The following is a 12,424-nucleotide window of genomic DNA, read 5'->3' on the forward strand; positions in this document are numbered from 1 at the left end:
GTTTTTTTTGTTTATGTTTTTTGTTTGTTTTGTATTTTGTTTTGTTTTTTGTTTTTGTATTTTTTGCTATGTCATGGAATCATAGCAGTCATTCCTCTAATAGAAACTGACAGGACATAAAAGACAGAACTATCAGATGAACACACACAATGACTAGAAATATATTGACAGAGAAAAGACTTAATTTAGCTTTGAGAAATCGTCCCAAAAATAAAATCCTGTATTAACAAGTGCAAAAAAACAAACAAAAAAGAAACTCCAAACATTAAAACACAGTGTATAAAATGGTGTGAGAAATTTAAGTCACCATACAGCCTTTTAGTCAATAAAAAGCTGTGTTCACGTGTCCTTGTTGTTTGGGTAGTGGCCCATTCTTTTCATATTACCCAAAAGGTTATTCAAGAAGAGATCTGAGAGTAAAGCACTCAGTCCTCACTATTTTTGACTGTGGTCATTCAGACCTGTTTCTATCACATAAGATGATTTTTTTTTTCATTCCTCGTTGGATGAATTATCTTCCAAAGCTGTTATGCCTCCAAAAGCCAGTCCTGTTGAGTTCTGTGCTGCTGAGACTGTAAGTACTGTATGTAAGAGAATTAATACAAGAACACACAGTTTAAGTCTGCTGTTACACAGTCTTGATGCTGATGAAACTGTGAGCGATGTCCCGTGACACATTGTTGAGCCACTTGTTTTTATAGTCCCTTTGGATTGATGATCTGATAATAGTCCCCATCTGACATCACAGCATTCTGGTTCTGCATTGGTTGGATAGTTTTCATAGAGCCCTGTAAGGTAAACACATGGAAAAATCAACATCAAGGACACAAAAGTTGGGCAAAAACTGATAGTTCTATGGAGCAGTCAACAGAATAGTCTAAGCTATCAAATCCAAATCTTTTGCGCACCTGAGGCCCTCAAACACTTGCTATTCTGTATAATTAGAGTTGTTGAAGAGATTTGTGTCATCTAGCAGGAAGCAGCATCAAAAGATCATTCAACAGAAGTATGACAATGAGTGTGTAAAGAAATGGCATTCAAAAGTAATCATTGATTTTGGATGCCGAGGCTATTTTAATCCTTCCTTTTTGGAAAGCAACAATTAATGATTAAGTAGCAACTAATTTTAACAAAATTTGAAAATATCTTGAAGTTCTTCCTCAGTCTGCAAGCACATACTGTAACATCACTGTACAGGAAAAGATAGGCATTAAATAACAAATAATTGATATAGTGACAATATTGACAATATTTGTTGTCAAATCAATACAGATCCAACAGCTTTACATGAACAGCTTCCAAATAATGCTGCTCAGAGTTCACTGGTTTATCCTGCCTCAGCTGAGTTCCTTCAGGTAGGATGTTTTCTTCAGCATATCCCAGAGGTGAAAACAACCTTTCCTTGCCATGTAACAATTTGATCTTTTGGTGTTTCTGACTATACATCTAGGCCATTTCTGATTTTGGAACTTCACTGAGTTACTCAGCTTGATCTGATTATGACTTTTTGAACTATTAGAGGAATTCTGTCTTTTCTGGAAGACATCTATATTTTTGGAAGTTACTAATGCTGTGTCTGCATTACTTTATAGGAGACTAATATAACCAGAGTGCTCTGTGTGCTTCTCACAAATCTTCTTTTCTAATAAGTTAAAAGAACCTAATTAGTCTGTTTAACTAATGGTCAAATGCAAGAATGTCTAACATAATGGACAAACACTTTACCTCTGTTGAACTAATCTTATAGCAATTTTGCAGTAAATAATTGCTCTAGGGTACTGCTCGGTTTTACTAGAAAAGAAACCAAACCGATCTGTGTTGACATATTAGGATAAAGATTTTGAAAGCAGCTACATAGCTGACCTAATTTATAAATTAACTTTGCTTCTTGGAACAAGAATTATGTTCCATCTGATGTATCACAGCAACAACACTATTTTCAAAAAGCAGTATGTAGAAGTTTAGGCATAACATTCTTAGGTCCAGCCACCAGACTGTTTGTCTTGAATAATCTGTAAAGAAATGGAGCACACCTTCAAAAAAAAAAAAAAAAGAAAACTGAACTCTTTTGTTCCCACTTCCATAACACTGATCTGCAACTAAACCAAAAGTACATCAGGTAGGGTGAGCATCTTAAAATGCAGATTAAACCTAGACTGGAAGTAGACTGGAAGTAGACTGGAAGATTCACAGATTCATAGAATACCAGGTTGGAAGGGACCTCAAGGATCATCTAGTCCAACCTTTCAGGGTAAGAATGTAGTTTAAAAGAGATGGGCCAGCACCAGTCTACTATGCAACAGTGTACTATGTCTACCCAGTCTATACAGTCTATTATGTTTTACAGAAGTTAATGTAAAGTTGCATCTACTTTTTGATTTAATACATTTTTAAAAAATACGTCAGCAAGAACAGCCTGTTTGATTTTGTGTAAAGTAAGGGTTTTCTCTATAGGAAATCAGGCAATTCTTGCACCTATGCAGTCAGATACTCAAGGTAGCATACCAATGGTTGAAAATTATTTATTCTCTCTCAGATCATTACTGAATATACTTCATGTTTTTAAAGAGATTCTGCTGCATTTTTGAACTTGTGGATGGATGCTTATTGCAAGTACAATAAAGTAGTCTTATTACTAACATCGTATTTTAAACATGATGCTTATTGCAAGTACAATAAAGTAGTCTTATTACTAACATCATATTTTAAACATGGTAACATACAGGAAGTGCCTCCCAAAGCAGGTAATTATATGATCTGTTCTGTGACTACAGTATCTCAAACCATTAGTGACAATTGAAGAAACAGAGGGCTAATGCTTTGATCTCATTGAGCCTTGTTTGCTATCCAAACATGTATTTCCTACCTTTTTTGTTATAGGAAAACCTAGACTTCTGAAATCAAAACCTATATATACAAGTTGGTAATCAAAAAGTATTTAGATAACACATATACACTTAATGACCTAAACAATAAATTTAAGGCAGCTCCACATTCACAGCTGCATTGGACTTGTTCCTTAATGCAGAATTACACTTCCTCTTTATATCAATTCAGCAACTGAATTTAGGTTTTGAATTTGCAGTTAGGAACCACTATTCATATGACAGTTGCAGAACATGTAGATAAATTTGGTCAGGCCTTTTACACTGAAAGAATAAAATTTCATGACTGTGCTTGACTACATACTTGTTTACAGCCATAACTATCAGTTTTGATCCCTTGAAACTAATCAGTCAATCTGCTCAGACAGACAAACACCTGGCTTACCAGAAACCCTGGAAAACTGGGTACATTAGCCTTCAATAATCATTTATTAAAATACTGTATGTGGACACAGGGTCTGGGATAAGAAATTAGAATGATATCTTTAGCCCCCAAATCACCAAAGCTTCCCTCCTCCTCTTCTGTCTTTATAGGTCAGTTTGTAGGAGTCATTACTCTCTATTACTTGGATGTTAGGTAATTGTATTTTCTGAGACTGACTTACCAACTGTTACTGGCTCAAAACATACTTTGTTTTACCCTTTTCACTTAAAATGCTCAGCCCTGGACATCCATGTCCCAGCTTTTCCCAGCACTCACCTATATTTCACCAGCAGAAACCTTATTCCATATGGAAGTTCTTAGACCTTGATCTTAATCAAGGATCTGGAATTTGCTAGGTTAAATTTTTGTTATTAAGGTATTCTGAAGACAGATGTTGTATCACTCGTGAAGGTCACATAAAAGCTATCTCTTTTCTGTGTAACTGGGTGGTTTTTCAACACAGATAACATTTTGATGTTCAGCATAGCGATAACATGTAGAGAGTGTGTGTTGCTAATGCTGATGCAAGAATTAAGGCTATCATTTGACTGAGATTATGCCAATGGAGACATGGTTATAGATAAATCTCATTTATCCTGCTCAGCTGAAGAATACTGAAAGAGAAAGAGGAAACAGTATGAGCATCATATTCACCTGTGGTGGAAACAGCTTTGGGAAAAAAGCAGCAAACCACAAATAAGTTCTTATACAAAATTTAAAATCGCAAAGACTATGCATGCACAGTCTGCTGATCAGACAGATCACCAGCTAACACAGAGAATGCTGTGGTTTCTGACTGAACATTTTCATGCCTTTTGCATAGGAACCAATATGCAAAAGAAGTGCTTGCATTTCCACATCTCACTCCAACACTATCACGACATGTCATGTGTGTAGCTGGATCTGTATCCGCAGCAGTTGATTTAGCTTGGCCTGCTACTTTGTTCCTTTGTTACACAAAAAGCTACGGAGCTATACTATTCTGCATCAAAGAAAACTGGTCTGGTTGATATATTTGTTGTTGTCATACATCAATATTTTAGGAAGTAAATGAATTAGATCTTATTTTATGTGTTTTGGTTTTGTTGGGTTTTGTGGTTTTTTTTCTCTTCTTATTTCTGTACAAGTCTAAACTGCAGTCCTTTCAAACACAGACTTCTGATTATTTTGAGAGGCATATGAAGCTTCCTCTGCTTGGACAAAGACCACGAACTGGAGGAATAAACCAGATAAGTGGATGTAGCATACCAGAAGTTTTGAATGCTCCAGTTCACTGTGAAGCCCAAAGTAAATAATGTCTGCCACAAGTGATCCGTCCAGCAGTGACATCACTGTATTGGTGAACACCAACACTCTGCATGACATTTCTCTTTCTGAAGAATTATTTCTGAGATTCCAATATTAACATTTTCCAACTACAGAAGCAAGAGAACACACAGATACTATAAGACTAGGTTTGATTACTTGTTTACATCTGATCAGGAAGGCAGCACTCTTCGATCTTATCCAGGTAGTCCTCTCAATTTCTAAATTGTCATGTCTGCGACAGATTATGATGCTTCTGTTTAGACATGTATTTTATACTCTTCATATTATAAAAGGTAATAAAATTAAATGTAGGAGAAGGCTTAAAGATAAATAAATTATTCTTTAGTCAAATACATGATTCCTAAACCGGTAAATAAGGCTGTCCAGCTCTTTTGAAAAGTCTAACTTCCATTTCAGACTCCATTCTAATTATCAGAGGAGATTTGGGTTGCTGTGTTTTAGTTTTGTTTATCATTGTATGTTGTTGACTACGATGTGAAAGCAAAGGTTTATATAAATCTATGCTACCATAGCAAGTTCAGGGATACCAGTAATTTAATTGTCTGGGTTGTTTTTATAGGAGAATGATGTTTGCAGCTAATAAACCTATTATGATATAGAACCACTTTCATGGGAAATTCCCAATATTCAAGACTAGTATAAAACTAGATTAAAAGAGCTATTTCATTGGTAGATCCAAGGTTAAATTTTCCTTGCAAGCTGATCCATAGTGAGTAAAAATTTAAACCATGCTTGTCAAGCATAAGTGGGATTTTTCCTGTCTATGTTAGTTTAATATTTTGGTATACTAGGACATACGAATAGGTGTAGGCTGGAGGCAAATGACACATTATTATAAGTTATTTTTAAAGTAAGACTTTGGATCAAGTATATATATTTTTTGGAGTTTGACAAGGACAACATGAAGTGCATTGAATTCAGAGATATTATCTTCTTGAATTGTTCTACAAAGAAAAGACAGACTGTGGTGCATTCTATATATCACATTTTCTCGAGGAAATTGCTTTTCAAATTGTACTGAAATCAGAGCATCACCTGCTGGTGAAACCCAGACACACATCAACCCCTTGAGGGCAAGTTGTAGTTTAAAGAATTGTTCCCAATACCTTTGCTGAGCTTTGTTAGTCAACAAACTCCTACAGACTGCTGAGAATTCTCTGTAGTAATTCTCCCTATGGCCTTAGAAACATTAGTATGTGCTATGAAGCATGACAGAGTTTAATTTCTAGTGAATATTCCTCTTTAAAATAAGAGGACTTTCTGAGGAAGTGTTACTTTGCACAGATCACATAAACATATGTTACTGATATTTGCCAAAAATTGATGAATAGGAGAATATTCACACCATGAGTTTCAAGCAACTGAGATGTTAATTGGAACACATGAAATTCTTCTCTCCCTTTCATTTTTCTTTCTAGATTGAAAAATATCAAGTCTGATATTTTTCAGCACAGGAAAGCAGACAAATTTGATTCTCCTCCTGGTGGTAGAAGACTCACTCTTACAGCACTGCTCTTTAGAGAGTACCAGAGGGTGCCATACTTGTTTTGGAAGAAGTTAATTTCTGCCTTATTGCTGCTCAACAGATTCACTTCCTTTCTTTCACAGAGGAACCTATGTGCTCCGTTAAATTCCACAACATATATTGCACAGGTGAAGAGTGTGACCATGTGTCTGGGATTTCCTCATTGCTGACTACAACTACCTGAAAGGACATTGTAGAGAGGCTGGTACTGACCCCTTCTCCCAGGTAATTAGTGATAGAACAAGAGGGAATGGCCTCAAACTGCGACTGGGTAGGTTTAGACTGGACATTAGGAAAATTTTTTTCATGGAAAGAGTTGTCAGGCATTGGAATGTGCTGCCCAGGGAGGTGGTTGAGTCACCAACCCTGGATGTGTTTAAAAGTTGTTTGGGTGTGATGATTTGGGATATTTTTTAGGGGTGAACCTTGTAGAGTAGGGTTATAAGTTGGATTTGGTGACCCTGCGGGTCTTTTTCAACCTGAATGTCTCTGTGATTCTGTGATTCCTGCCTGTAACTTGTTGCTGGGTGATGGCTCCATTCTGTTACAAAAAGTCTTGGTCAATACAAAGAAAGTCTTCAGCAATACAGCTAGCCCTAATTCTGCATTCTAAAGTATTCCAGATGTGGATAGCAGTTTTGGGTTTCCTGTCTGCCTTTTCCTCATTCCCTCACTCCCAGCAGGTGCCTCAGCTAATAGACATAGCTGGAGAGGGACAAGGGGCAGTGGTGGCTCAGTATTGTCAAAGCAGTTGGTGCCATACATGCAGATCCTTTTACCTATCTGTCATTTGAAAACAATATGTAATGGTTATATGTACATCTTGCTCTCTTCCACAGTGTATTGAAATGTTGTGTAGAAACCAATCCTCTGTCCTTCCATTAACTTACATTTCTACTAAGTCTTAGAGGAAACAGTCTGTTGCCATGGAGAGAAGGAAGGGAAGCCCTTATTATAAAAGCTTTTGCTTCTAAACTCTTATTGAAAATTGAATCCAGAAATTCTTGATGTTTCTCAGAAATAAATCATTCTATAAGCAGAGGAGAACCTTTTTTTTGGTCCCCCCTCCAGACAATATTTTGTAATTAATAGTGTTTCTTAGTCAGCTACTCTTCCATTAGTTTCATGGGGAAAAAAATTGCATACTGACATAACTGAATTCAGTTCCTGTTGGATTTTTCTGAAAAGGCATGTCAAAATTTCATAAAAGAACCTGTGGCATTTCTCTCCATGGGATATCATTGGAGTTAGGAGCAGGAGAGATATTCAATTCTAATTTAAATGAGTGATGGGTGGTGGTAAAATGCTGTTCATGAGGACAAAATTTGCTCCTGCTGTGCTTCCTGTAGCAGAGCTCAATGGCAACCAGCTTCACAGGGAACTTAGGTCAAATGGAGACACCAGACAACCAGCTATAACACCTAAATATCAAATAAAGTTACTTTCAGCCAGACTCTTTTGGGTTTTGCCAGTGAATTTCACTCACCCCAGGACAAGCAGGATCAGTAACCAGAAATCTCAGAACATGTCTGCAAGATAGGAACTCACTGCAAAATTCATCAGAAGAAGAGGTCCCTCAAGACATGAGGGACTTGCTTTCAGTTGCTTTTCTGCAGAAAGAACTAAGGCATAAGCTATGCTGAGGTAGCGTATCTTGACTGCTGTTGAACTCACTGTGCTTTGCATGATATCATTCTGTTTTCACTAAGTTGTAGAGAAGGGTAATTCTTTAATCCCATAGCAGATATTAGTCTATTCTCTCAATGTTTACTGGCAGGATGTCCTATTACAGTAAGCTGATGATGACAACGGGCCTGTATTCTAGGCAAAGTTTGAACTTCAGTCTTGTACCTCTCCTCAGCATCTCACACACAGCTGTCTAGTGTTAGCATGCTGCCTCCTATGGGTCCATGAATACAAAAGCTGCTCTGCTAGGCTCAGGGTCTTGACTCGAACAAAAAGTTCAACCAAATATTAGTGAACTGCTGAGATTCATGTCACCCTGATTATAGCAGCTGCAACAGCAAATAAAGTGCAGTCAGCACTGTTAGTAAGACATGGAGAGCTAGTCAGCTAGTCACATGTGGATGCCTACTTAAGCTGAATTGCATAGCTCTCAGTTCTACTGACTACATCAGATCTTCAGTGACTGAAGTGAGAGCTTAGTCACAGAGTTTATATGTAGATACTCACATGACTAATACCTGCAATAAAATGAGTTTAATCCTTCCCTGAACCTGCTTTTCATTTGGAACTGAGAAATGACTGTCAGTGAACTTTGCAAATTCACCTATTTTATATATTTTCAAAATTAATTTGGAATTGTATAGTAGGAAAGTGAAAAGCTAGATATGTATTTCCTAAGAGAAAATCTACTAAGATTTTTTTTCTTAATTGTATGTTTTTTGCCATTGTTCATGTGTGTGTGCACACCTGTGTGCATACATGCACACACAAACACACATACAGCATACATGTTGTAAATAAAAACATCCTAAGTCGCTCACTTCAATTCTCCTATTTTAATTTGGAAAATAATGTTAATTTTGTTATTGTGTATACATATTGGAAGGTTATTAGTATTTATGAAATGAACCGAAGTGCTAAGCACAACTACCTTATCGATGACTAACAAATTGTAACTCAGCTTACATTTCTTTGTATTGTCTTTTGCCTGTGGATGCATGTTGCTTGATTGTGTGGAATAGGCTTAATCTTGAAGAGGAAATGCAGTAAATAGTTCGCTATCAGCATCCTGTTAAATCCAAACATGGGGTATATGATGAAATGAATTGTCACAAACATTATGCCTTCTTCAGAGATGGCTGATATAGAGCATTTATGGAATTTTATATTTAACTCTGGTTTAAAACAGCTTACCTTGGACAATGCATTTAGCAACAGGCTTCCCAGTGCAGCCCTAATTTAAGGTGGATGCTGTTTAATTTCAGATACTTGGACCAGGCTATCAAGTGATTGAAGTGTTCAAATGCCCTTTTTATTGATTTATAAGTTGCCTAAATATCTTCAAGATTCTCACAGGATACTTCAGGCACTAGAAATCTTCAGATAACATTGCTAAAAGGTGAAATTTTGTGTGGATGACTCCCAGTCAGTCCTGGAAAAAGTTCAAGGGTACCTGAGGTACCTGTACTAAAGGTGTTTCTTCCCTATCATGTCCTCTTTGACTGGATCATTCTGGGATAGTATTTGAGGCAGAATGGAATATAAAAGGAACCAAACTTTTTATTCAAGAAGGGATCAAAAGATCAGTTCTTCACAAGTTAACAACAGATTCTTAAAATTCTTCACTAGTGAAAGACTTTTCCTCTGACATTTACTTTCCAAGATCTGTGCACAGTTTTCAATGCTATGCCTCAGATTCTTAGTTTATCTGACATGAGAATGCAGCTGAACAAAGGCGAACACCCTGAAAACTGGACTTGACTTTCTCTTTTTTTTCTGAATATTGCATGACAGAGGACCTCTTTTCTCTGAGTACTGCATGACACAGAGGAACAGAAATCCTCTACAAAATTATTAAGTGTGAAAAATAACCAGGACACATTTCTTCTAGCATTTTTTGCAAGGTTAATGACAGTGGCAAGCTGTTGCATAAATGTGTATTACTAAATCTGGGCTCAAATCCTAGCACCTCCGACAAATCTTTGTGATGAGAAAATCCTTCAGGCTCTCACAGTTAGAGCTAATAAAAAAACATTACCCACACTCTCCTTCACATTCAGGTTTATGGAAACAAGTGAAATTAGATTTTCTATACTATACCTGTACAGATGAAACTTGATAGTCCTCCATAGATGACATCATCATTGTCTGGTAGTATAAAGGGACACCTCGTCTGAACCTCCAAACAGTATTGCTTGCAAGGAATTCTGTTGCTGCAGTGAAACTGTGTGACTTCAAAATACTGGGAACAGAGCCAGGCTTTGTAGACAGTCTGGAAAGAGAGAAGAACCAGAAGTATAGATGGATGACAATAGCACTGTCATTATTAGAAGAACATGCTGTCCTGAACACCTACATTTAACACTGCTTCTGAAAGTAGATTTGGATGGAATTTTACCTGGTTAAAACATATTCTCAACTTTTGACTATCCTCCCTCTTCAGAAATGAAAACCTCAGCTAAGTCACTTACAAGCAACAGTTAGTTTGGACTGAGCTGATGCTATTATTTCATCTTAGTTTGTAAGCAGATATGTTCTTAGATGCCCCTTTTCATTAGAAATATGCCACACACCCTTGACCCTGTACCTTATCATATACAAACTGAGATCCTAATCTCATGTGAAGCTGGTCTGGGAAGAAAACCTATGAAAGAGAGAGTTTAAAATAAAGAGTTTAAAACTGGCCTCAGGCCAGCTCTGTTCTTTAAATCATTTAGAGCTATGCTATCAGGTTACGATAGGTGGTGCTGCTTCCCTTCAAACAAAACCTTATCCAGACCACAGTATTAAAACACACATTAGGGTTCCTAAACATCAACAGGTGTAGACTAGCAGATAAATATGCAACAGTGAGGACCAATGTCTACATCTGGGAGCTAAAAGGAACACATTAAAGATGCTGTCATCTGACGCCTTGGCTGCAGGATCTGTGATTATGAAAATTATTATCATTATTTAAATGAAAAAAAGCAAAATACACATTTTGATGTGCAGCCTATTCTTTTCAGAGTAAAGGTCTTTGTCATAGGAATTAAAATAGTCTTTTGAACATGGAAGAGTTTTACATGTGATCATACACTATAAATGGATTTAATACCAGGATACAAAGATGATGAAAAATCTGTATGTCTGACTCCTGGGAGGTTTGCTTGTTTCCCATTTTATTTTGCACTTACCTGTTTTAAAGTACATTATTTACTGGCTAGATACTTGCTATATAGCTTGTTATATACTGAAAGGTTCCTATTTGTATTCATTCAGAATATCTGAAAATCTTAGCAACTACCTTTCCTTTATCACAGACTATAAAGTCAGCTGATTACTTTCCTTCTTCCTAGAACTGTTTTTAATAAAAAGGAAACTTAGATTAAATTTTTAATTACTGAAAATTCAAAACCTGACACTAGAAGAAAGTAATCCAGCTGAGAGTTTGGTTTGGCTTCAGTATGTTTTATCAGTTATTTTATTAGTGTCAACAGCAGCTTAAATTTTATAATTCATTTCAGTGTATTAGTTCTAGAATTACAAAACTTTCATCTTAACTTGTTTCAGTGGTGGTAACTATGGGTAAGGATAAAGTGTAGCCTTTCGAGCCAATGTCTGGAAGCAGAAACAATATTGTGTTACTTCAGTGACCAAGCAATTCAATAAATCAATATTTCAGAAAAAAATCAGACACTAAACAGCATTTGTTTGTCAAATCATTACAGATAATAAATGGATTCAGAGTCAAAAGAAGAAAGCAAAATTGTGTGTGGAGAATTTTTAGAAACTAAAAGAACACAGTGTGTGCTTTTTCACTCAGGACATTAGGAAGAACTTTGGTTTGGTCAGTGCTTTTTTTTTTTTTTTTTTTTTTTGTCTCTTTGTATGGAATAGTAGTCCAGATATTGTCTCTTTTTAGGATGTCCCGTGTCTCATATCACACATGAGTTTAGACAGAGTCAGAGCTGTATTTTCTGGTCTTAAAGGGCAGCCAGACAGAACTATTAGGTAACACGGCTCTATATTTGTCCTGGTCATTGCACTGGCTGACTTGTGTCCAGCTGTGCAACTGCACAAATCCAATTTTAATTTTATGAACAGTATTTACTAAGACTGAAAAAATGATGGGAAGATAAAGTTGTATTTACTGTATATGCCCACAGTGTCCTTGCCCTTCTCATTCTTGCTCACTCATACATTCACAAAACATGTGATTTTTAAAAACCCCATTTCTGTCAAAACAGACTGAGTATATAGCCTGAATCCTTTGAGTCACACTGCATGAGATATATCCATAGAGAAGAATGGAAAAGCTCAATCAGCTTCATTCTCTACAGCTGCCAATTCCTCACAGTTTTCAAGTGATTAATTCAACACCCTTCTACCCCTTTCCCTGTCATTCCTGACTGAAGTTGCCATCACAGTTCTTATTAAACAGTGTGATACACCCAGGAAGTATTCTTCATGAAGATTAATTTTTTTTTCCCCCTCATTGAACAAAAATTTGGTACTACTGCCTGGGTTGTCAAAATAATAATACAAAAGGGAATCCAGAAATCATCAAATAGCTCTTACTGTGTAGATGTGGAG

General features: G+C 36.5%; 1 protein-coding gene across 1 annotated transcript in view; it reads right to left on the reverse strand.

Annotated features, from left to right (window-relative positions):
- Positions 1-492: 492 nt before the first annotated feature.
- The window catches only part of NALF1 (NALCN channel auxiliary factor 1), a 473,592-nt gene continuing 461,660 nt past the window's right edge, over positions 493-12,424 (reverse strand). The window contains exons 2-3 of the mRNA XM_054389957.1: positions 9,950-10,121; positions 493-788 (exon numbers count right to left, since the gene is read on the reverse strand). Coding sequence (XP_054245932.1) covers positions 493-788; positions 9,950-10,121 — 468 coding nt within the window. The remainder of the gene's footprint in view (positions 789-9,949; positions 10,122-12,424) is intronic.

Source organism: Indicator indicator, chromosome 1 (genome assembly GCF_027791375.1).
Source record: "Indicator indicator isolate 239-I01 chromosome 1, UM_Iind_1.1, whole genome shotgun sequence".
NCBI lineage: Eukaryota > Metazoa > Chordata > Aves > Piciformes > Indicatoridae > Indicator > Indicator indicator.